Below are 25,454 nucleotides of genomic sequence, written 5' to 3'. Positions count from 1 at the left end.
ACACATCAGAGGTCACCTGACTAGGAAATGTTGAGGTTATATATAACATATACTGTATGAATTCACAGGTGTGGGTAAAACTAAATGGACTAAGGCAGTGATGGAGAACAAAAATATGTTTTTATATTTTGACAGCGCAATAAAGCATGCACCTGTATTAACGAGGCAGTCTGACAGCAATCTAACATCCTCATAAACGGCATTAATATAAGCACAATAACACAAAATAAAAATACATTTGAAGGTTTATTTGGTCACCTCAGCAGCAGATGAATTCTAATGTTGCTCCTCAATAATATATAATAACATTGTACGTGTGGGGGAAACTTCTGTAGCAATTGGAGTCAGGACTCAAAGAGACACGAGGAGAGCTGGAGCTTTGATGTCAAACACTGACGGTTTATTTGGAGCTTCGGCCGGAGAATTCACGAGACATGTCATAGAGCCACGATCTGACCACACGGATGAGTTGCCACAATCAATTCTGAAGGAAGCTTCCTCTCGCATGATGTTTGAACTAGTTTGGAGGAGGGTAATCCACATTCTTCACTAGATAGTCTAAACAGCTAGGGACAGTGAATTACTTGCAGTTGATGCTAATGGCCTCGAAGATTTCACACCTTGGAGTCATCAAGCCCCGAGAAGGAAGCGTTCCAAATGTCCCCATAACAATGAACTATGTTTGACCGAAAGATGCCCGGTCATAAACTGGGAACAACAACAAATGGCTGAAGCAGCCCCCTCCTTAAGGGAGATAACAGATGCCAAGGTTGGTCATAAACGTCAGAGGGCTATCAGAGAATTATTCCCTAACAGTAAGTTAGATCTTTGTCTTTCAATCGGATGTAGGAATCCACTGCTGCTGTCATAAATTGCATTTAATTGGGAATTCAGGCAATTAAGTCTAAGGGGAACAGCGCTAAATACAGACTTCATGAAGGTCAAGAATACATCTCGTATACAATATCCAGTATTGTGTAAATACTAACGGAACAAAGCTGTTTCGGTGCTGCCTCTTCTCTGCTTTTAATTTCTATTACTGAGGTTACAGTGTCCTCTGTCTCCGCTCGCAGCACTGAACTCGTAACACTGCTAATGAGATTAGTGATGACCAGTGACAAAGGAGCGGCTGTGTGTGTGTTTGCCGCTCTTTCTTGACTTTGCTTGGTGTGTTGAATTCCCAGACCGCAGTCTAAGAGAGCACGGCGTCTCTGTGGCAGACCCAGACATGGCTGACGTTTCCCTGAAGGTCCTGAAGAACCAGTGTGTGGTGGAAGGAGCTCACACACTCTACCTGGAGGTTCTCAACAGGGTATGAACACATGAACAAACCCTTAAATATCTCTCGTATTAGGTCCATTTCCTTCCAGTGTTAATGCACTTTCATTCAATAAAATGCTACAGATATCCTAGAACAAAGAGAATACTGAATTTCCCCCTAATAGGATTTAGTGTAGCAAGAAAGTACATATAGTTCTCATTCATTACACGGATTAAACAACAGCTCATCCATTCATTACAAACATTGTACAGTAGCTTGTCTTGCATCTAAAACATCGGAAGAGTGTGTAATTACATTTCTGTAAAGAATGTGCCAGTAGAAAGAATAGTTTGAATGGTGAACAAGTTTTTTTTGTTCCCACGTGGTTGTTTCATCCCCCGCTGCCTGAAGGTGGGGCGGGGAACGTTGGCAAAAAACAGGAGTTAAAAGCTGAAAAGAAATTATTTTATGTTTAACTTTGAGCTAATTTTTAGGCCATTTAAAGAGTTAAATAAGATACAAACTGTTTTGACCATACTTTAACACAATGACTGAGTTTTTATAATTTATTTTTTCTATGTCAAAACAACAAAAGAAACAACTACACTGTTTCCAGTAATCATAACTATCTAAATCAAAAACGTAATTATATAAGGCAAGTCTTTATGAATGTAAAATAATGTAAATATTTGTTTTCAAAGCTGTTGCGTGAAATTAAATAAAATGTAATGGGTACACCGAGCAAATACTCATGCAGTCTAATATAATAATTCTTCCTTCCTACCTTCATAAAACGTATAATGTTCAATATTGTTGCAACATTGTGTTACCAGAATGTAGCTGGGGTCAAAGCATATATATTACATATTATATACACTGTATGGTTTTCCCTCTTTGGTTCACGGACGGTACTTTAACATGACATATGTTTAACATGAAACTTGTGTGTGCAGTTCATCAGAAGCGAGCTCATCCAGAGGAGTGGTCTGAAGGTGCTCTCCTCTCTGGCTGACTGCTCCGGTGCAGTGGACCTGCTCTGCCAGCAGGGGGCGATCGACACGGTGCTGCACACACTACAGATGTTCCCACAGGACAGAGGTATGGAAATGAGTCAGAAATAAACATAGGAGCTAATGTCACAAATTCCCAATTTCCCCACCAATAAACTATTCTGATTCTGAATCTGATAAGCCCCCCGAAAGGTGAATTTCCCCCTATGGGGTTCAATAAAGGTTCATCTTAATCTTAATCTTAAAAGGTACTTTGGTTTAATTTACTTTAGGAAATAGTAATTAGATCCCGGAAGAGTTCCAGAAGAAGAGTAAAATCGGTTTCTTTGACTAAAAGTCTACTAGAAACTGAAATGTTCCCCATTTGAACATCTTAAAGGTCCCATGTCATGGCCATTTCTACTGATCATATTTCCATTGTTGAGGTCTACTAGAACAGATTTAAATTATGCAATTTTCCAAACTCACATTGGTTTCTCATACAGCATCTCTGTATAGTATGTGTATTCACTCTCTGTCCTAAACGGCTTGGTGGAGCTCCTGCCCCCCCCCCTCCCTGTGAGCCCAGTGTGCTCTGATTGGTCGGGACGTCGCGAGGCTCATTGCTGCGAGCTGCAATGAGCTGCTGCGAGGAGCGGACAGGTTTCCGGGTCGGCGATACAGCGAGAACAAGCGAATCTCATCCTGAGCACACACAAACACTCACAGCCGAAGTCAAAACAATAAGTGTGGCTTGATATTGAGTAAGAAAAAGGTTGATAACGCTGTGAGAATGGGTCTGCGGAGAGCATTTCTCTGCGATCCCAACTCGTCTATTACCAGCGTTCAGGGAGCTCTATGCAAGTCAATGGGGACTCCCTGTTAGTTAGCCAAGGGATCCTGGTGCGTGAGCTGCTCCGCGGAATGGTCCATTTGGGCCAATCCGGTCATTTGTTGTTGATTTGGGTGTTCACACGTCACAGTACCCAGGAAGCAAACAATGGAAAAAGAGAAATCTCCAACGAGGCGTTCTGGGGCAGCATAGACAGGTCTTTTCTGTGTTAGAGTTTTACTCGCTACAGGGTGTACTTTGAGGGTTTGTGACTCTGCAGACCGTTTACATGCAGAGAAACCTTCATAACACACAAGGGGACGGGTAATAACCGGAAAAGCATGACATGGGACCTTTAATTATTATATCAATATTCGAGTGGAGTTATCTTGCTTTCTCTAACTTCCCGTCTTCTTCCAGAGATTCACTTCTGGGGTCTGACGCTGCTCAGCTTCCTCGTGTCCAAGAAGAAGCTGTCGAGGATGATCGTTCCTGTTCTGGCCTCCGTCGTGGTCGCCTCCCTCCTGCAGTACAGAGACGACTCCGAGATGCACCTCAAGGTGACTTTAAAACGGCTTACATGTTCAATATCTCTTTACATTTCGTCTTTACTCTCTAAGTGAAACTGACATGACTTCTCTCTGGTGGCGTGTCCACAGTGTGTTCAGGTGGCGTTGAGGATGCTGGACGCCTGTTCAGGAGCAGCTGCTGAGCTGCAGAGAGAAGGCTTTGACAGACAGATCTTCCAACACCTCAGAGAGGAGCCGCCCGACCACTGCAACACTGCTGTGAGTTCATGTCGGTTGTTGCTGTTTTTATATTGTGTCTTCTCTTTCTCATCACAAAAAGAGGTACTCTTTATCCAAATCTCACACACCTACACACACACTCACTCACCTGAACGGCTAACAGCTATTTTCCACCTCAAGAACAGCGCCATGCACTTGATTTAATTCCTTTATCTTTCAAAATGAATATCTTCACGTAAATAAAGGGATTTTCAGGGATGTCCTTTGCTGTGTATCTGCAGACAGTCAGGTTCACTCTCAGGCCGTACCGTACACACACAGCAACACACAGCAACACACAGCAACACACAGCAACACACAGCACACATGGAATCTACAGGACATACCAGACATGCTTATTACCTTTATCTACTTCTTGGTACTTCCTTAGATAGCGTATTTGCTAGAAAGACTGGAAATACTATGTTAATTGAATAAATTGATTAGTACAGGAAATGTTTAACTCCGTCCCCTCTTTCCCTCTATGTGTGTGTGTGTGTGTGTGTGTGTGTGTAGCTGCGTAAGTCGGTGTGCCTGGCTCTGTCTAAGATGTGGTGCGACTACCAGCTGCACTGCAGTCTGCTGGAGAAGGCCTGCGAGGACGGAGACGCCACGTTGGCCGAGTGTCTGATCGAGCTGGGAGCCGACATCAACAGGAAGACCAAAACAGAGTCGCTCATCTACAAGGTCAGAGGTCACACAAGCTCACCGGCCACCATAAAGGAAAATAAGTTCACTATGGGATTGTTTACCAAATTGAGTTACCCACAGGAAAAAGTGTAGCATGCTAACACACTTTAACAAACATTATACCTGCTAAACATCAGCATGTCAGCGTTGTTATGTGACCATGTAAGCATGTTAGCATGCTGATATTAGCATTTAGCTCAAACACCAACTGTGGCTAAAAGCATAGCTACCCAGAGTTTAGTTAATTTTTATCGTAAATTGAATTGATCTGATATTATTAAGACAAAATAGGCGACAAAATATAATTTTGAAAGCATTACTTTAGGCACTGATAAGTTGTTTAGTGCATGTGTCAATATTTAAGATATCTTACAGACCAATAATGGCCGTTTTGTATTTAAATTGTATTCAACTAAACCCAGTACATTCATGAAAGCAACTTATAATAAATACAAATACATACAATATTTAGCAAATGTATAGTTTGAATGCAAACAAACATTTGTAATCAAACTAGAAAACAATATTACAAATGTTATCAAGTATTTGATGCCAGATTTTGGTAATGGACCGTCTTTGCTATTACATTTCAAACTCTACCAAAGTAAACTGAATCACTCACAGTGCTATAATAGATAGATGAATCAATGACTAGATTAACTTGATTTCAACCTCTCGTCTGTATTTGTCAGGTGTGTGAGCGTGGGGGGCCTCTGGAGCTGGTGGAGCTGCTGCTCAGCCACGGGGCCCACGAGCAGCACCTGCGCCGTGCCCTGGCTGTGAGCGTGAAGCGGGGCGAGGGTCCCACCGTCATCCAGCTGCTGGGCCGCCTGGGGCTGGACCTGAACAACAACGCCCTCTGCCTCGGGGGCTTCAGGCTGGGCCGCCTGGACGCCGCCTGGCTTAGCCCCCTGCTGGCGGAGAGGGGGAGGACACACAGCCTGCGATACAGAGACAGTAGGCAGCTTTGTGCATTCATTACATCTGGGTTTTGGACAAACTAATTATTTTGAAGATGACCTTTCTGACTAAACTAAATGTATGTTTAAGAAAATGTATAAAGAAATCGTAATTAGACAGTATGAAGTTGTGTTCTGGTTTCATGTTTCAGTATTTGTAAGCAACTGTAACTGAAAGAATATTGCTTTTATTTGACTTTTTTATGGTTATTTCATTTTTATTTTTTTAAGAAGGGGCAGGTAAAATAAGATGTTCTTCTCCCTGCTCCTTTCCACCATGCGCTATAAAACAAAACCAAAAACAACCAGTATAAGTGTACATGTTTTGTTTTAAAATAACTGCCATGTGTGGAATAAACAAATAAATAAACATAAAAAATAGTCACACATGGACTTATTAGTAGTACTATTACTTGCAGCCCTGTCTTACTTTCTTTAAGGTCTGCAAAGTTATTGGACATTTTAGTGAATTCGTAATATTGACTAGTGCAATATTCAAGTTTCAGGAAGGACAGTATTTGTCAAACGCTAAATATGTAATAAAATCCCATTTTGAAGGAAGTATTGTGGAGTTGCTGAGTCCAAGCCTACAACTTGTATTCTCTAGAACGAATAAAACACATTTATTTGATACAGATCCTCTTTAAAAAAGAAAACACCATGATCATATTTATACATTTTTCAATGATAAAGACAATAGCCATGCCGAAAAGATCATTCCCTTCCACATTGTGGATCATATCTCAATTGCAACATCAGTCAAAGTCGTGCAGCCCTGTGCTAATTTCCCTGTGTTCTGTCTTTAAGGTAAAGGTATGAATCTGGCGAGGTACATTAAGAATTTCCAGAGGTCCAAGAGTGTCAGCGGTCCTCTCAGATCTCCGGGCGACCCCTGCCTGACCTCTGGATACTTTTCTGACGAGAGCGACGACTCCAACTTCAGCTTCTTCTCCACGGACGACATCCTGTTCCTCAACGACGACATGGAGAGTGATGGTAAAGACAACAGGCCCATCTACTACACAGAGCACAATAAGGTGTTACATTGATATGGAAAGTGACAGTTTGACTTTGAGTTAACAGGCAGCAAATATATCCAGGCTTAAAAAGGGACGTTATCAGATCTGTACGCCTGAATTCAGAAGTTTTACCACACACTGAACTGAGGAGAAATAATCTAAGAAAAGACTGAAACTTCTTTGATGTGGGAAGAGTTCAGATGAAGTGGAAATACAAAGGAACTGGGAATTAACTTCAGTGGTGTTCCAGGTTTAAGACAAATACAACTACAGTTTGAAGTTGATCTGAGTGTAGTGATGTTAAATTGAGTGTGTGATGACTCACTTCCAAAGAGAGAGATCTCACATGGTCCCTGCAGTTATAAAACGACCCATAGTGCATGTCTATTATCGTCAATAACCGTAAAGATAATCATCTGTGGGACTAATAGTTATTCTGATTCTGATCAAGTTAACTGATTGTTTATGCCTCGCATAATACAATCATTAAAAATACAACATTTCAAAATAGATTTGTGTCCCCCTTAACCATCTGTATGATTTTCCTTTTTCTTTTTTTTATCTCCGTGGTCTCTAGCTTATAAAGTAAATATGTTTATTAATGGGAATGATATGATACTAATAACTAGAATAAATGGGTGTCCGCGGGGTCTTAAAAAGTATTAAAAGTTGATAAATCAATTTAGCGAACATTAAAGGTGGGGTAGGTAAATTTGAGAAACCGGCTCGAGATACACTTTTTGTTATATTCCATGGAATGCTCTTAACATCCCGATAGCAATGAATATATTAAATGCTTTGACAAAAAATCCATAAAAAAATGTCATCTGTGGAAGCCGTAGTACTGTAAAAAGCACGACCAATCATCTGAGCCGGCCCAGCTAAAATAACTGGATGGCCTACCTGCCTGTCAGCCTTCCATCTGTGCACAAACTTATCTCGTGCCCTCATTGGTCATGTGCGCGTTCGTGTGTGTTGGAGGAGGGGCTCTGTAAGGAAGTGGCAGATTTTTTCCGGTTGTGTATTTTCAAATTCTAGCTCACTCGAGCTGGTTTCTCCAAAATTACCTACCCCACCTTTAAGGCTATTAAAAAGTGTTAAACGGCATTTTCCAAGGTATTGCATGTTGTAGCTTGTTTTCAATAAGTATATAAATTGTCCAAAGAGGTTGTATTCTACAGTTTGCCTGAATGTAATCATTGCGTAGGTGTGTAGTGTGATTCTGTGTAGTTTATTTATGGCATCCCGTTGGATTTGACGTCATCTGAACAGGACATCGCACGCTCACTGCTTGATATCGCGCGAAGGTCCGTTTACGCCGGTTGTTAAACAACATCGTTATGGGGAAATGCAAGTCTGCGTCCAAATGGTTGGAAGATAAGGAGGAAGGACAATCAATACTGTATATAGTAAATGTGAGGTAGAGTGTGTCGCCAATGTAACCGGTTAAAACTCAAAGTGGCGATGAGGTCTTAAAATGTATGGAAAGGGTCTTAAAAAAGGTCTTAAAAGGTATTATATCTGACTTCAGGATTCCTGCATATACCCTGTTAAAGTATGTGTTGCAGAGACAGCAATCCACAGACTAAAATTGGGAGAAATTGGTTGAAGACATGCACTATAAATACAAAAAATATTTAGGCTTTGAATGCAAACACTTTTTATCCTAAAAAATAATGTTTGTAGACATGTAACATTAACCTGGATCAAGGATGGACAGTAACAAGTATTGTTTACTGAACCTCACTAAAAGTAACTAAAAAGTGTTGTGGTAGTGAAGATACAACATATAAACAAATTAGGTTATCAAATAAGAGCAAACAAAGAACTATTATAACATTGTTTTAATATAAGTTTTAATAAAACGTGTTTGCAAGTCATATAAATAATAAAAAAGTAGGTAAAATAGGAATTTGATGATGTACTCGTAAATAAAACATTCAGATGTTTCCTTGTTGTGTACCTCATATGAAAAATATCCTTACCTCTTATTCTGTGATTTTTTTCCTTTTGCAGGAAGTGATTCTCTGTCAGGGGTTTTGTCTCCAAAGCCGCTCAATAACTCCACAGAAGAGTTGAGGGGGGGGTCCTTCAAAAGGAAGCAGGGGCGCCGCAGACATGCCAGTGCAGAGGTAACACCTGTCATTAACATCATGTGTACGCAATGTTTGTTTTTATTGGACTTTGTTGAAATGTACAGTAAAGTTTGGACACACCATTGAAGCATCATGAAGCTGACTGAGAGAAGCCAAGAGTGTGCAAAGCTGTCATCAAGGCGAAGGGGGCTACTTTGAAGAATCATATTCTGCTTTGTTTAACACTTTTTTACTTTACTACATAATTCCATATGTGTTCTTTTATAGTTTTGAGGTCTTCAGTATTAATCTACAATGTAGAAAATAATTAAAATAAATAAAATCCTTCGAATGAGAAGGTGTGTCCAAACCTTTGACTGGTACTGTATATCATAAAGCATAGTTTCAATACCTTCTAAGTGAATGCTTTACTTTCTTTGATGTCACTCTCTTAGTTAAAGATGTCTGAATCCCACCCAGATGTATTTCCGTTCCCTCACTGTTTGTTCTCCGTGTGTTTTCTATTCCTTCTCCAGAGCGGTCAGACGGAGATTGAAAGTGAACACGGGCACAGGAGATATGGAAGGGCCGGCTCCAGCCACAAAGGTTTCTGCATCACATTCAATTCTGTTCAACTTTATTGTCGTCCTGTCAAACACAGCTGCACGGAAACAACAAACTACAGACGATTCTGTAACTCTCACGGTCTCTTGTCAGTTAAACAGGAGCATATACTGTGTATGTGAAATCACAGATGGTGTGGTAACAGCTTAGAAGACACAGTTTCTCTTTACATCTCTTGTACTAATCTGCACTGTTACTGATTTCATGGTAACTATTTTTACAATAATTACACTGCAGATGATAGACTTTGTATAGAAATTAGACACCTGTGTTGTCTTCAAACACACATAATGATAAACAACCCTAAGACATATATTTTCTTTGTTCAAGTTCAGTGAAATGATTAAGAATAAAAAGCTTTTTTCTTTAAAAATCCCCTTTCTCAAAGTTGGCCCTTGTGCAGAAATAAGGATAGTTTGTGTCTTCAATATTTTTTAATTTCCAATCTTTTTGGCTTTAGGGATGGTGAGACTCAATGTACCCATTGAAAGAAATTAAAACCATAACATCTGATGCCACGGCCATTACAGCATACAATCATGCACTTTATTGAATCGTGCTTTAAAGGTCCCATGTCATGCTTTTCCCCTATTACCCGTCCCCTTGTGTGTTATGAAGGTCTTTCTGCATGTAAACGGTCTGCAGAGTCACAAACCCTCAAAGTACACCCTGTAGCGAGTAAAACTCTAACACAGAAAAGACCCAGAACGCCTCGTTGGAGATTTCTCTTTTTCCATTTGTTTCTTCCGGGAACCGCATGACGTCATGCGGTTCCCGGAAGAAACAATGGACCAATCCGCGGAGCTCCTCACACACCAGGACCTTTAGCGTAAATGTTCAACTAACAGGGAGTCCCATTGACTTGCATAGAGCTCCCTGGTTGGTAATAGACGAGTTGGGATCGTGGAGAAATGCTCTCTGCAGACCCATTCTCACAGCGTTTATAAACCTTTTTCTTACTCAATATCAAGCCACACTTATTGTTTTTACTTCGACTGAGAGTGTTTGTGTGTGCTCAGGATGAGTTTCGTGCTGTCTCTCTGTATCGCCGACCCGGAAAGTTCCACACCAGTAAGCCAGCTCACTGAGCAGCGAGCCTCGCAACGTCCCGACCAATCAGAGCACACTGGGCTCACAGGAGCTCCAACAAGCCGTTTAGGACAGAGAGTGAATACACATACTATACAGAGATGCTGTATGAGAAACCAATGTGATTTTAGAAAATTGCACAATATAAATCTGTTCTAGTAGACCTCAACAATGGAAATATGATCAGTAGAAATGGCCATGACATGGGACCTTTAAAATTAGACTCCTCAGAATTTCCAACAATTTGATCAAAGCTTTTTTGGTGCTTTTTCCCATTTAAGAAAAACAGTGGCATTACATAAACTAACAAGCATTTTAAAGGGTTAGAAGACCCTGTAGATAAATTAACATTTGGCAGTTATCATGCGACCAAAGTCAGTTAAAAAGATTGAAGTCAATGATATTGGGAAAACATATTGATATATCATTTTAAGGCATGGAAATGTTTTATCTCTGATATCAAAGCAACTGTTTTAAAGAAATCCATGATAGATCATAAATCCTAAAAGAATAAAACAACAAATCCTTTTATTCCATTGTCCTTGATTTAAACCAAACTTATTTACCAAAACTAAGGCTGTATTTACCAACCCTAGTTACACATTAGTTTAAGTCTACAAGTTGTTGAAGAAGTTTATCAGAGCAGCAATGTTTGGTTATTATAGGACATGCTTTAAAGAATTGCTGAAACGTCTCTCTCTTCACGTCATTTTTCCCGATGTAAAAGCTCTTCACTTGCTTGAGTCTTCCCATCATATTGTCTCTGATAATCTGTCTCCTCCTCAGTGCTAGGAGGCGAGGGCTCTGCTGTGTTCAGAGAGCGGGAGAGGGTCCGGCTGCTGGACCTGTCGGGGAACGAGCTGGCGTCTCTGTCCTGCCTGATGGACGACGACCTCGTGCAGCAGCAGCTCGGACACCTGCTCCGCCTCGACCTGAGCCACAACAGCCTGCTGGAGTTCCCCTCCGCTCTCTGCCAGGTAGCGTGCAATCCACCACAATAAATCCATTAAAGGTCCCCTATCATGTAAAATCCTCTTCTTCATGTCTCTTCTACATCAACATGTGTCCCCTCTTCTTCATGTCTCTTCTACATCAACATGTGTCCCCTCTGTGTAAAGAGATTCTGAAAGTTTCAGGAACAAAGATTCTCTCTCTTTTTGTCCTGATCCATTTCTATAAAAACCTGTCTGAAAATGAGCTGATCAGATTTTGGCCTCTTTATGATGTCATAACGATTTTTTGGCTTGTGTAACCATTAGCCAATCACCAACCAAGGTAACCCCCCCCCCACCTTATCACCTGAATCTCCTCCTAGAGCACCATTGAGTTCTTTGTAACCAAATATCTCTCAGAGGGGCGTGGGGAGGGGCTCCTTATTTTCATCTAAAGTAACAGACAGAGAATCAGCACTTTTGAAACAGGGCTGAAACAGAGGGGATTCTGGGATGCTGCAATGATCTGTTTGGTGTTTGGAGCCAAACATTTCAGAGACATGTTCTGTATATATCTGAGACCTATAATAAAGTAATGAAAAACAGTATAATAGGGGACCTTTTAATAAAAAAGAAGACGCACACTGAAGCTGTTCCTGTTTCTGATTGGACAGAGTTTGAAGAGTCTGACTCGGCTGGACCTGCAGGCCAATCAGCTGCAGTCTCTGCCGGAGGACCTGCTGTCTCTGCACTCGCTCAGCACCTTCAACGTCTCCAGGAACTGTGTGGGTCCGCTGCTGACCTTTGACCCCGCCGTCAGCTGCCCGTCACTACGGCAACTCAATCTGTCCTTCAACAAAATCAGCACGTTCCCACAGGAGCTGGGCCGCGCCGTGGGGCAGCTGGAGGAGCTGTTCATGGAGGGGTAGGTGCTGGAGACTGAAGAATAATAATCTGGTATTAGGGGGAGTTCTGTCATCATACAGAAACATATGTTAAAAGATACTTAAAGAGGCCATATTGTGTGCTTTTTGGGGTTTCCCTTTCCTGTAGTGTGTTCTTAAGATAAAGATGGACCTTTATTAATCCCAGTGGGGAAATTCAGTAGTTTAACAGCAACAGGGGAAGATTTGAAAAACAGGACAGCACAGATTCACACAGATTAATTGAATGATGATTTAGTGCATGTAAATAGTCTGCAAAGGCTAAAATGCCTGAGTTTCTCTACCACACACTCCCCCCTGCCTGAAACGCCTCCATTTCACTCCTTTGTCTACTTCAGTGACAGTGACATCACTATGTAACACTCACGCTCCTATTGGTTAGCGCTCCAACACATTGTACGTGATAGGCTAAGGCAGGGGTTCCCAAACTTTTCAGCCCGCGACCCCCAACATAACTGCCAGAGACTGGCGACCCCCCGCCACTTGAATTGACAATACAACGGGGGGGGTGGGTTGTTAGTGAATTGTCAACGGGGGGGAGACATTCCACAGATGGCCAGTCCGCCCCTGAAAAAGGTCTATGCACACGTTATTATTAATAATAGTAATACAAAGAACAGTGTTTCCCATACATCGACATACAAACCCCACAGATCCTCAACTCCGGTGTGTCTCACTCATTAAGGCGAGACACGGCAGGCAAAAACATCGTTTTTCATGCACTGGTCAATTTTGATATGTTGTGCTATTTTGATTCCATAACATGTTTTCTTTCAGGCTTTTGGAAGGAAAATGTACAAAATACACATTTAAGTGTTTATTTTACTATAGTTTGTCTATTTGCGTCTGTAGGTTTCTCCTAAATTCACCAAAAGTTAGCTTTCTAACGTAACATAAAGTACCGTGACCGCTGTTTGCACCATGTCATCAGAGATATCGTTGGAAAGCTCCGTCTCTCCTGCACAATCTCATGGGATCCAAATAGGTCATTTGCTTTGTATCAGCAACCAATCGTGAAAGTACAAAGGGGTCTTAAACCAAGAAATGAAATCTCATTGGCTGGTGTCAATTTCTGACAACGTGATTCGTTCAGAGGCGTCACCTGGTGTGCTAAAACACTTCCTTGTTTCGCTTTCGCTGGAAATTTAAATCTCAAAATGGCAAAAGAATAGTGAAAAAAACTTTCACAGAGAAGAAGACAACAATTGTCACTTGCACGAAGCAATGTTAGACAAAAAACAAATGACCCCGAACACGAAATACCTTCACGGAGTGCGTAGAGGCGCAAGCTGTCATCCAGAGAACAGGAGGGTTTAGGTAGCGCCTTACAGCAATCTTTAAAGGTCGTTTTCTCAAAATGAGTTTTTTCTCCTATTCTGAGTGAGAAATGTCCACTTCAGTAGCACGTACATACACCAAACCTTCCAGTTGTATTCCTATCAATATTATGAAGGCTTTTACAGAAGGGTTTGTTTATATATCATTCATAGCCTGCATTATATAACATTTTGGGGTTTTAAGTGGAAGAAAAGGCCTTGAAAACATGTCTGTATACAGTTAAATATTTATTTTATATTCGGCCGCTCGTTGGTATGAACATCTGAGAAGAAACTGTCCTGATTTGGCAGTTAGGAAGTGAATGCCCTTTTCATTGGATTTGATTTGTTTGTTGCTATGAAAATGTTTTTACATTTTGTTCCCTCACTTAATTACCAAATTTCTCGCATTTTAGAAAGAAGGAAATATGACCATTTAGCGATTATGAAAATTGACTCAAACCATTTATTGCATAGCAGAACGCTGGGAACATCTCCAGTGATTATGGAGGCGTGTGGCGTAGTGGATAGAGCGTTGGTGTTCGGATCAAGGGAGCACAGGTTCAAACCCCACTGCAGTCAGCATGTCGTTGTGTCCCTGAGACACTTCACCCCAAATTGCTCCTGTGGGGGTTGCCCACAGTATTGAGTATGTAAGTCACTTTGGATAAAAGCGTCTAACAAGTAACATGTCATGTAATGTAATTATGGGGTATTTCCCGAGAGGGTCCAACACATTAAGTGGCTATAAAATGACTGGTATTGTGTTAAAGGAATCCAAAATGGTGTCTTCTGACCTGTACAGAAATATAATTAGATTTATATCTGCTGTAAATCAAAATCATAGTCAATTAAATGTTCTTTATGGGCCACATTTCTCAGATACCCTTCTAAACACATGACTCATTTGCTGTAAAAAAGTGCACACATACACATTTGGCCTTATGATCTTGGCTATTTTAGTATAGAAAGCGTTTAATCGTAATCATCAAATATGGCTTATATAAGTAAGCCTAATATAAGTAAGTGGTAGTGTATGAGAAAAAAACTAAAATGTTGATGCGTGTCACAAAATAGAAATATATGAAAAGTCCTCATTCAGCACCAAAATCATGGGACATTTTGTTGAAGACAGTAAATCAGTTTTTTATAGACGCTCTGCTCCGACTGAAACACATTCATTAGCCTCTCATTTCCCTCCAAGCAGTCTGGATAAACTCCAAACAAACTTCATCATATGAATGATGTCACATCGGGTTCAAGGTTCAAGGCTTTTATTAGTCATACGTACATAGCTACAGTATAGTTATGACGATGAAAATCTTAGGTCATAGGCTCCTCCGACAGTGCAACACAATAAAACTGAAAAAACTGAAAAAATAGCGTAAGTAAATACAAAAAAGAAAATAGGAAAGACATTAATTACTGACAGCATCATGAATTGATATGTCTAATAGCAGAATGTTAATGACACCTTACATTGCTCTGATTTCTCTTTTCAGTAACAGTATTTCTGAGCTGTCTGTGCCTCTGTGTCTGCCGGAGATCAAGCTGCTCGATGTGAGCAAGAACAGCGTGGAGAACATCTCTCCTGACTTCCTGACCGGCTGCCCCAAGCTGGAAACCTTCAGTGCCTCCATGAACAGAATCTGTGAGTACTGATTATTACATTCAGGATAAGACCTGAACTAGCAGATACACAGGTTTAATTTGAGATGGCTAAACTAAATATTTGAGAGTATTTAAGCTAAACAAAAGTCCCTCTAACAAAGTTAAATAATAAATAAAAATAAAAACACCCACATCAGCTAGTACAGACAATATTTTTAACTGAAAAGAATAGCTTTTATTAAAGTTGCCAGTAAGATATACAGTATGGTAGATTTGCTTTATGTGCCAGTTAAGTTATTTGAAAGATATATCCATACAAGTTTGAGTAATTAAATGACATTTCTTTCCTACAAAATGCAAATGTCTTTACTGCCCTCTCCAGGTTCCCTTTCACATCTCCCATCCAAGATCACAACGCTTAAATTGGCAAACAACAACTTCACTTCCATTCCTGAGGCCATCCTTAATCTCCCAAAGTAAGTATTTTCTTATTCATACAATTCTGTGGACTCTCCACACATTGTATGCATGCCTTTTCTAATAGTAAAACATGTAATTCAAATGTGTCCAGCCTGCGGTCGGTGGACATGCGGACCAACAGCATCGCGGCGCTGCCCGGCCCGGCGCTCTGGGAGTCCAGCAGCCTGCGAGAGCTGATGTTCAGTCAGAACTGCATCAGAGTCCTGGATCTGAGCGGGCCGCTCCACAAGTGGACCCGCCTGGAGAAACTCCACCTGAGTGACAACAAGCTCTCTGAGGTAGAGAGCCGTCTACCTGCCAAAGGAGTTTCTTATTATGCGCTGCTCATTTCTTTGTGACACCATTACAAATCGTTATCAGACTAATGAACGCTGTAAAAAGTACAGGATATGTTTATTTTTTATTTTTTTATTTGTTTATTCCAAACATGGAATAACTTATACTTGTGTTTTTTTTTGTATAGCACATGGTGGAAAGGAGCAGGGTGAAGAAAATCTTATTTTACCTGCCCCTTAATAATAAAATGAAATAACCATAAAAAAGTCAAATAAAAGCAATATTCTTTCAGTCACAGTTGCTTACAAATACTGATATAAGTATATGTATATATAGTATCTGCATGCAATAGCTATAGTTGCTTGTGACGTGGTTTTATGAACATGTGGTTTGCACACTAAAACACTCATTTTAGAGAATATAGTCAAGAGGTTGATGTTTGATGGATAATAAAATATGAAATGTTTGTCTCATTACAAAAATAATATTAAGAATATACAGTATATAACAGGTTTCCAATTTTACTTAAATCATAAGTGCATCCACACTATTATATTGTTCCCATTTTCCTAACAACAAAGGCGGATCAATCGGTATCTCGAATAAGAAATGGAAATCTCTTAACTTTTAAAACCATTCAATCTTCCTGTTTTTGCCTGCAGTGTTTTGAGGGGAGGGAGAGAGTCGTAGGCCTTAAAGGAGTTTAGTGGTCTTTGGTAGGGGAGCGGTCTTTACTTGATTGACAGTCTAGATGTTGATGCCTGGTTGCATTGCCTCTCCTCAGATCCCCCCACAGATCGGCCTGCTGGAGAGTCTGACCTCTCTGGATGTGAGTCGTAACACGAACCTACGCTTCTTCCCCAATGAGATGGGGAAGCTGAGCCGGCTGTGGGACCTGCCGCTGGACGGCCTGCGCCTCCAGCTGGACCTCAAACTCATCGGCAGCAAGACCAAAGACATCGTCAGGTGACCTCAAATACTGTTAATGCTATTTACTGCATTTACTATTGTCGTTTCTGTATGTGTTTTTAAAGGTCACCTATCATGTAAAATCCACTTCTTCATGTCTCTTCTACATAACCATGTGTCCCCTCTGTGGAAAGAGATTCTGAAAGTTTCAGGAACAAAGATTCTCTCTCTTTTTGTCCTGATCCATTTATATAAAAACCTGTCTGAAAATGAGCTGATCAGATTTTGGCCACTTTGTGATGTCATAACGATTTCTTGGCTTGTGTAACCATTAGCCAATCACCAACCAAGGTAACCCCCCCCACCTTATCACCTGAATCTCCTCCTAGAGCACCATTGTGTTCTTTGTAACCAAATATCTCTCAGAGGGGCGTGGGGAGGGGCTCCTTATTTTCATCTAAAGTAACAGACAGAGAATCAGCACTTTGGAAACAGGGCTGAAACAGAGGGGATTCTGGGTAATGCTGCAATGATCTGTTTGGTGTTTGGAGCCAAACACTTCAGAGACATGTTTTGTATATATCTGAGACCTATAATATATTGATGAAAAACAGTATAATAGGGGACCTTTAAATGTGGAAAAGACATGGTAAAAAAAAACATACAATGAAATAAATCTCATAATAATAAATCTTTCCCCCCCCTCTCTCCCAGGTTCCTGCAGCAGCGGCTGAAGAAGGCCGTGCCGTACTACCGGATGAAGCTCATCGTGGTGGGGAACGCCGGCAGTGGGAAGACGACTCTGATCCAGCAGCTGATGAAGCTGAAGCGCTCCGAGGTGAACTCCAAGAAGAACGCTGTCGGCATCGACGTCCGGGAATGGTCCATCAGAGAGCGGGACAGGAAGAAGATAGTGCTGAACGTCTGGGACTTCTCAGGTTAGCTTGATGTCGACACATGACATCATTTTGTGACAAGTATTCAAGTTACAGAGCAACTTCAACTTTAGAAGAGTCCTTAAATAAAATTGCTGATACAAAGATGTGTTTTACCAAGATCTGAAGTCTCAATAATATTTGCAAGTCATTAGTTGGAGATCATGTATATCGGTATATACATATTTGCATACATATTTTTATATATATTTGCTTTGATATTCGGGATTGTGGGAAACGGTATTTTGATTTCTCTGTCTGTACACACAAACTGGAAGATGGACAATCAAGTTGACTTTAATGTAATATAACCCACGCAAGATAAATAAAGCGTGCACAACTTCCTAGTCAACAAATGACAGCATAAATGGCCAAAAAATCATTTCTGTAGATTAGTATAATTTCAAAGCCTTACTGCCGATATGCACTTTCCATCCAGTCTTGATTCATTCCTTTATCATTTCCATGTCTAATTGTAGCCCTAGTTTCTTCACCAACCAGATGATAAAGGACTATGTCCAAAGTGATTGGATTCTGTTCCTAAAGTAGGCTCAATAATAGGTGATTTTGGGAGAAGGTATCTCATGTGAGTCTCATGTTGTCAGACACTGATTAGAATATGTCACACAGCTGATATGTAAGTGTCCTGTTCAGCTGTTGATGTTCACTTCTCTTCCTCCAAGGTGGGGAGGAGTTCAGCGGCTCTCACCCTCACTTCCTCACCTCCAGAGCTCTCTACCTGGTGGTTTACAACCTGAGCAAAGGGGCCGGTCAGGTGGACGCCCTGAAGCCCTGGCTCTTCAACATCAAGGTGAGACACAGAGCCAAAGAGTCAGGAAGTGATCATTAATAACTGATGGGATCAGAGTGGTGGGCTGATTGAATCCTGTTAAGCAACGTATAAAACATCACAAACAAGGGACTAAAGGCTTCATCAATAGCGTGATGATATAATAGAATCTAAATATGGATTGTTTTTAAACCTATTGTTTAAAGATATACTGTAAGTCACTAGTTACAGATGATATGGGAACAATGAAAAAATATTTTAAATACAAAAAATATTTTCATTTAAAATATTTTGTCATTTGAATTTCAGTAATGTTTCATAAAAAAATAGAAAACATAATACCATCTAATAATGGAAAGTGTCACACCATCGGTGGACTTATTTTCTGTGTTTGAATTTTTTTTATTTGCATTTAAGAAATTATATTATTGCAGAGCATACCCAAAAAAAAGTAATAGAGAGGCGAAGTCCCGCCCATCTACTTCCGACCCATGGGACCTTATTTCGGAAAAATTATGTATTGAAGTCAATGGGGAGAGAAAACGTATCTCTCGATCCCGTTTGAATTGTGCCACGAATTACACATATGATGTTTGTCAATTTAAAAGATAATTTTCATGTAAAAAAAGTGACAGTTTGTCGTAAAACTGTTGAAATATAAGACTATGAAAAATACGCAACTAGAAAGACTACAAATCCCAGAATCCCGGTCCCGCATGCTGGCTCTTACGGAACCGACTAACTCCCCTTGTGTGTATGCACAGCTCTCAACATGCCCAGACTTGTAGTGATTTTCACCTCTTTTAATACTTTCCGCCTCATTCTGAAAGAAAGAAGTGAAATGTGCCAACGTGACGGCCGTCTTGGTGTGTGGTGCGAGACGGGAGATGTAGTTCATTGAGCGGTTTCACACAAAACAAAGTGTTACTTCACAGTTTTACGACACATTTTAATTTGTTTGACTTGCAAAATTATCTTTTAAATTGACAAACATCATATGTGTAATTCGTGGCACAATTCAAACGGGATCGAAATATACGTTTTCTCTCCCCATTGACTTCAATACATACTTTTTCAGAAATAAGGTCCCATGGAGCTCCCCCGGAAAGGGAGGGGCTTCGCCTCTCTATACAGTTAAAACTGCGATAGATAACGATGAACAAATCAAAACACGAAAAAGGAAACCAATAAAATTAATAAATGAAAAATAGATGTGTTGTTATGACTTCCTGTGTTTTAAGAGAAAACATTTACACTTTTAAAGTCAAGGCAAGTTTATTTATATAGCACTTTTCAACACAAGGCAATTCAAAGTGCTTCACAAAAAGACATTAAGAGCATAAAACACATCAGAAACATTAAAAGGCAAAGATAATAAAACATGATAGTACAATAGGACAATAGTCTGCAATTAAAATGGAAACTGAGCAATCTGGTGCCACTAAATGTTTTTAAAGCTCGGTTGGATGCTACTGAATCGGAAGCTGTTGGTACCTGTTCATGTGGATAGTTATGTAACTGTAATCCCTGTAATGATGCTGTATGATGTCCTTTTGTTGCTCTGTTTATGTTTTTAATGTTTCATGTGGAACCTACTTGAGCAGGTCTCCCTTGAAAAAGAGGTCAATGATCTCAATGGGATACAACCTGGATAAATAAAGGTTTGAAATGAAATGAAGATGAATAACACGGGTACATGAATAAAAGTTACAGTGCAGTGTGAGATGTGAATAGTTCAATTAAAAGTAGCGGCAAAAAGAAAAGTCTTCAGCCTGGATTTAAAAGTAGTAAGAGTTGGTTTCTGGTAGTTTGTCCCAGATATTTGACAATACCCCTAACCTACATTCTCACATTCCTCTACCCCTAGTCTTCCTGTGAAAGTATAGTTCCTTTGACACTTTTTCTAACCTTTTTCTAAAAGATAGAACTAATTTTTCTAAGCACGGTATTTTTGAAATGTCAATTATATCCATATTTTCCCCTTTTCCTTAACCCCCTGCTCTCCTCTGTGCTCCAGGCCGTCGCCCCTCTGTCCCCCGTCATCCTGGTGGGAACACACACCGATGTGAGCGATGACCTGCAGCTTCAGTCCTGCCTCTCTAAAATCAGAGAGGAGCTGCTGAGCCACCAGGGCTTCCCCGCCATCAGAGACTACCACATGGTGTCCGTCTGCGAGGACTCCGACTCCATCGCCAAGCTGCGCAAAGCCATCGCCAGGGAAGTCAGCGGATTCAAGGTGAAAGGGCACAAACAGCTGATTAAAGGCTGTGTGTGTGTGTGTGTGGTCAAAATCTATACCGTTGATTAAACAAACATTGGTTTCTTCTCATATCATTTGCTTTAATTAGCATCTTTCAAGTTTCAAGGCTTTATTGTCATTTGCACATTGGCTACAGGCAGAGGTGGGAAGTAGTGGAGTACAAATACTTCGTTACTGTACCTAAGTACATTTTTCTGGTATCAGTACTTTAGTCCACTACTTATTTTTCTGACGACTTTTTACTTTGACTTCTTACATTTTGAACACAAATACCTGTACTTTCTACTTCTTACATGTTGAACTCAAATACCTGTACTTTCTACTTCTTACATTTTGAACACAAATACCTGTACTTTCTACTTGTTACATTTTGAACACAAATACCTGTACTTTCTACTTGTTACATTTTGAACACAAATACCTGTACTTTCTACTTCTTACATTTTGAACACAAATACCTGTACTTTCTACTTGTTACATTTTGAACACAAATACCTGAACTTTCTACTTCTTACATTTTGAACACAAATACCTGTACTTTCTACTTCTCACATTTCCCAAACAGGCTGGTTCCTTTAGTTTGAATGTGTGTTTGGTGGCGTGATCATTATTATTTAGAGTCATTGCGTGCCTATTGATTTGAACACGATCCGTGTATCCATCATTTCCTGGTCTTCTCTAAAGAAGAGGGACCAATGAAAACGTTGTCATGTTGCCGTTGTTTAGCATGGAAACATTCATTAGCTAACAATGACATTATTGTTCTATTAATATAAAGGGAGGTCAGGTACTCTTTAAAACAGCTGCTAGTTATGGGTACTTTTTACTAAAGTACATTTCAAAGCCCATACTTCTTTACTTTTACTTAAGAAGTTTAGTCAGTACTTCTACTTTTACCAGAGTATTTTTAAACACGAGTATCTGTACTTCTACTTGAGTAAAGGATGTGTGTACTTTTGCCATCTCTGGCTACAGTGTAGATATGGCAATACAATACTTAGGTCACAGGCTCCTCCAACAGTGCAACATGAATATATATATATATATATATATATATATATATATATATATATATATATATATATATAGGACATAAAACAAATAGAACAGATAAGATAGAATGTTTTGAGATGTGCAAGTAAATACAAAAAAAATAGAAATAGTGCAAAAATAGTCTATAATAATTTGCAAAATGCAAACAGATGAATGTTTATGGATGTTCTTTAAAAAGTTCAGGTGTTTTAATCTTTAGTACACCTTCCTTTTATGTAGCTGTCCTCACGTCCTCACGTCCTCATCTCCTCTCTGGTCCACAGATCCAGGGTCAGCCTGTGATGGGCCAGCTGGTTCCCGACAGCTACGTGGAGCTGGAGCGCCGGGTTCTGCTGGAGAGAACCCGGGTTCCTGCAGAGTTCCCCGTCCTCAGACACCAGGAGCTGCTGCAGCTCATCCAGGAGAGTCAGCTGCAGCTGGAGGAGGCGGAGCTTCCCCACGCCGTGCACTTCCTCAGTGAGGCTGGTACGCAGAGTCAAGACTTTAAATACCTCTTATTAAATATAGAGTCCAAATTCATCAACATCCCAGAATCAGAATCAGAATACCTTTATCCGTCCCACAGAGGGGAAATGTACATTGTTACAGCAGAAAAGAGCCAAAGACAGCTTAATGTTTCCTCAGAAGCATGCATACAAAAGTATTAAAGATTAAAAAAAATCTTACAAGTTACAGAATTTACAAAATACACATCCTGTAACAGTTCTGAGGATTTAGCAGCCAGGTATATATTGCACAGATCCCTCAGGTCATCTTCATTTAACTCAACATCCTTCAATATGACCTGTGCTGGGTCTCAATTTGAGTCTCAAGACTGAATTTGAAATAACATGTTCTATTGTGAGTGCATGGAGTACCTGTATGGTGCACTCATAACATTCAAAAGGTTGAGTGTGGACACTTCTTACACTCAACGGCCGCCAAATTGGGTACATAGCAGGCGGTCTACTTTTAGTTTTGAACTAGAGTCTCAATATATCTGAACACGCCTGCCTGTTGTTTCTCCTCCTCTGTCACAAAGGGGTGTTACTGCACTTTGATGATCCAACGCTCCAGCTCCAAGAGCTTTACTTCATCGACCCACAGTGGCTGTGCAACATCATCTCACAGGTAGCTCCATCTGAACACAGAGACAATCACACATGCTTCACTTTCTCTTAGGAGGTTAGGAGATCATGCAGCTAAAAAGACAAAACATTATGTAAGCTAAGAACAATGTATTCCTACAAACACTTTGCATACACATTATTTATTTTCTTCTTGAATAGCTGATCCTAAATTCAAAGAAGCAACCAGCAGGAACATGACTGCTAAAGAATGTGTCAGATATGCTGATGTTGTCTCTCTCTGTGTAGAAACTCACGTTAAAGGGCTGTGGCTTCTGGGAGCATCCTAAAGGAGTGGTTCAGCGCTCCGTGGTGGAGAAGTTCCTCTTTGAGAACAAATCTTTCCCCAAGAGCCACCTGACGCAGTTCTTCAAACTGCTGGAGAAGTTTCTGATCGCTCTGCCCTTCGGAGAGGACCAGCTGCTCATACCCAGCAGGTGCATTTCTAATGTTCTTTTGGGGGATTGCCATTGTTAAGGGAGCGAATAAATTACCGTATATCAAGACTTCTTAAAGGTCACCTATTGTGCAAAATCCACTTTTTCACGTCTTTTATACATCACCATGTGTCCCCTCTGTGTAAAGAGATTCTGAAAGTTTCAGGAAAAAAGATTCTCTCTTTTTGTCTGAAAATGAGCTGATCAGATTTTGGCCACTTTATGATGTCATAACGATTTTTTTGGCTTGTGTAACCATTAGCCAATCACCAACCAAGGTAACCCCCCCCCACCTTATCACCTGAATCTCCTCCTAGAGCACCAATTGGCGCTTTCACACCAAGTACTTTTCCCAGGAATAGTTCCCGGAACTCTTGAATTCCTGAACTATCTAGCCGATCGCGTTCACACCGGAATAAGTCCCTGAGGGAAGATTACGCAAATGAAGCCGCTGACGTCACTTCTTCTTCTTCTGCTTTGGGTTTACTGGCAGGCCGCAAACAACTTCACGGCGTATACTGCCACCCGAAGTCCCGGAGTCCTCGGGTGGCAGTAAACCGCCCCCCGAAGTCCCGGGTAAATCGCCAGAAGCGCAGACACCTCCTCATCACTCCACCGCTCCCACGTTTTATTTTGTGTTGCCATAAGTTATTCTCTCTCCGTTGGTGCGCGGGGCCAATGCTAATGCTAATAATGCTAATGCCAGCAAATAAAATGCGGGGCTTCACAAAACCTTTCAGAGTTTTATGGGGCGTGGTTTGCAATTCGCCCAGCCAATCAGAAATTGGAACCTTTTCCTCCCCAGGAAAGTACCACCTCTCTAGCAGGGACTAAAAAGGGGTGAAAAGGTTCCCGAAAAAAGTTCTAGTTCCAGATATTTTTGGTGTGAACGCAAAATCCCAGGAACTATCTGAACTATTCCTGAGAAAAGTACTCCAGTGTGAAAGCGCCTTGTGTTCTTTGTAACCAAATATCTCTCAGAGGGGTGTGGGGAGGGGCTCCTTATTTTCATCTAAAGTAACAGACACAGAATCAGCACTTTTGAAACAGGGCTGAAACAGAGGGGATTATGGGATGCTGCAATGATCTGTTTGGTATTTCGAGCCAAACACTTCAGAGAAATGTTTGGTATATATCTGAGACCTATAACATATTGATGAAAAACAGTATAATAGGGGACCTTTAACTCTTTCTTCCGTTCCAGTTTGTCCAAACACAGGCCGGTGATCGAGCTGCCTCACTGTGAGAACTCGGAGGTGATCGTGCGTCTGTACGAGATGCCGTACTTCCCCATGGACTTCTGGGCGCGTCAGATCAGCCGCCTGCTGGAGGTCTCCTCCTTCCTGCTCTGTGGAAGAGGTGAGTTACACTACAGTACACACAGTCACTCTTTCATACATGGTACTATACTGTAGATTAGAGATATGTTGATCGACAGTAATATAATTGGCAACTTTTTCGATAATCTGATACGATATGTACATTTTGATAATGTAGTTTTCGCCTTTCAAATATCAAAATTCTCTACTTTACCATTTTTCATATGATATAAGGGCTGCATGACATGATATGATATACTGAAATGTTGATATTGCACAAGCCCATTATACCATTTTTTAAAATTAATTGTGTAGCTTTATGTCTTAAGAAAACTGAATTTGATTGAGTTTGGACTGGCAAAACTTGTTTTAATAGAAACTGAGATGACGATTTTTCACTTTGACCTGACATTTAAAACACCATCTATAAACTATGATAGATAATAATGAATGAATGTTCATGCTGTGTGTTCTCCAGGTAAAGTGGTGCGGCCCAACCGGATCTACTGGAGGAGAGGAGTGTATCTGAGCTGGTCTCCGGAGGCGTACTGTCTGCTGGAGGCCGCCTCGCTGGAGGAGAACCCCTCCAGCTTCGTCAGGATCACTGTGCCCTCCTCACGAAAAGGTGCCAATGTTTTACAATGTTTATTTTAAATGTTTACCTTTTATTTCATCATCTTGTACAAATTTGGCAATATCATACATATAAAAAAAAACAAAATGTTTGTATTATTGAAATGGCTTTTTAAAATTATTTATT

General features: G+C 40.5%; 1 protein-coding gene across 2 annotated transcripts in view; it reads left to right on the top strand.

The window, feature by feature from the left end:
• lrrk2 (leucine-rich repeat kinase 2) overlaps positions 1 to 25,454 on the top strand; it is a 57,571-nt gene that overhangs the window by 18,013 nt on the left and 14,104 nt on the right. For both annotated transcript variants that reach the window (XM_034149157.1, XM_034149156.1), the window contains exons 14-36: positions 1,185 to 1,312; positions 2,215 to 2,359; positions 3,503 to 3,642; positions 3,742 to 3,870; positions 4,387 to 4,557; positions 5,253 to 5,517; positions 6,327 to 6,515; positions 8,555 to 8,670; positions 9,150 to 9,219; positions 11,113 to 11,303; positions 11,933 to 12,183; positions 15,021 to 15,169; positions 15,512 to 15,605; positions 15,701 to 15,887; positions 16,670 to 16,851; positions 17,509 to 17,732; positions 18,413 to 18,540; positions 20,537 to 20,755; positions 22,096 to 22,297; positions 22,854 to 22,942; positions 23,188 to 23,375; positions 24,580 to 24,734; positions 25,173 to 25,319. In XM_034149157.1, the coding sequence (XP_034005048.1) occupies positions 1,185 to 1,312; positions 2,215 to 2,359; positions 3,503 to 3,642; positions 3,742 to 3,870; positions 4,387 to 4,557; positions 5,253 to 5,517; positions 6,327 to 6,515; positions 8,555 to 8,670; positions 9,150 to 9,219; positions 11,113 to 11,303; positions 11,933 to 12,183; positions 15,021 to 15,169; positions 15,512 to 15,605; positions 15,701 to 15,887; positions 16,670 to 16,851; positions 17,509 to 17,732; positions 18,413 to 18,540; positions 20,537 to 20,755; positions 22,096 to 22,297; positions 22,854 to 22,942; positions 23,188 to 23,375; positions 24,580 to 24,734; positions 25,173 to 25,319 (3,759 nt within the window). The remainder of the gene's footprint in view (positions 1 to 1,184; positions 1,313 to 2,214; positions 2,360 to 3,502; positions 3,643 to 3,741; positions 3,871 to 4,386; positions 4,558 to 5,252; positions 5,518 to 6,326; positions 6,516 to 8,554; positions 8,671 to 9,149; positions 9,220 to 11,112; positions 11,304 to 11,932; positions 12,184 to 15,020; positions 15,170 to 15,511; positions 15,606 to 15,700; positions 15,888 to 16,669; positions 16,852 to 17,508; positions 17,733 to 18,412; positions 18,541 to 20,536; positions 20,756 to 22,095; positions 22,298 to 22,853; positions 22,943 to 23,187; positions 23,376 to 24,579; positions 24,735 to 25,172; positions 25,320 to 25,454) is intronic.

The sequence above is a fragment of the Trematomus bernacchii genome, unplaced genomic scaffold, assembly GCF_902827165.1.
Source record: "Trematomus bernacchii unplaced genomic scaffold, fTreBer1.1, whole genome shotgun sequence".
Lineage (NCBI taxonomy): Eukaryota > Metazoa > Chordata > Actinopteri > Perciformes > Nototheniidae > Trematomus > Trematomus bernacchii.
The sequence above is the reverse complement of the archived record's forward strand: the minus strand, read 5'-3'. Positions and strand labels throughout refer to the sequence as shown.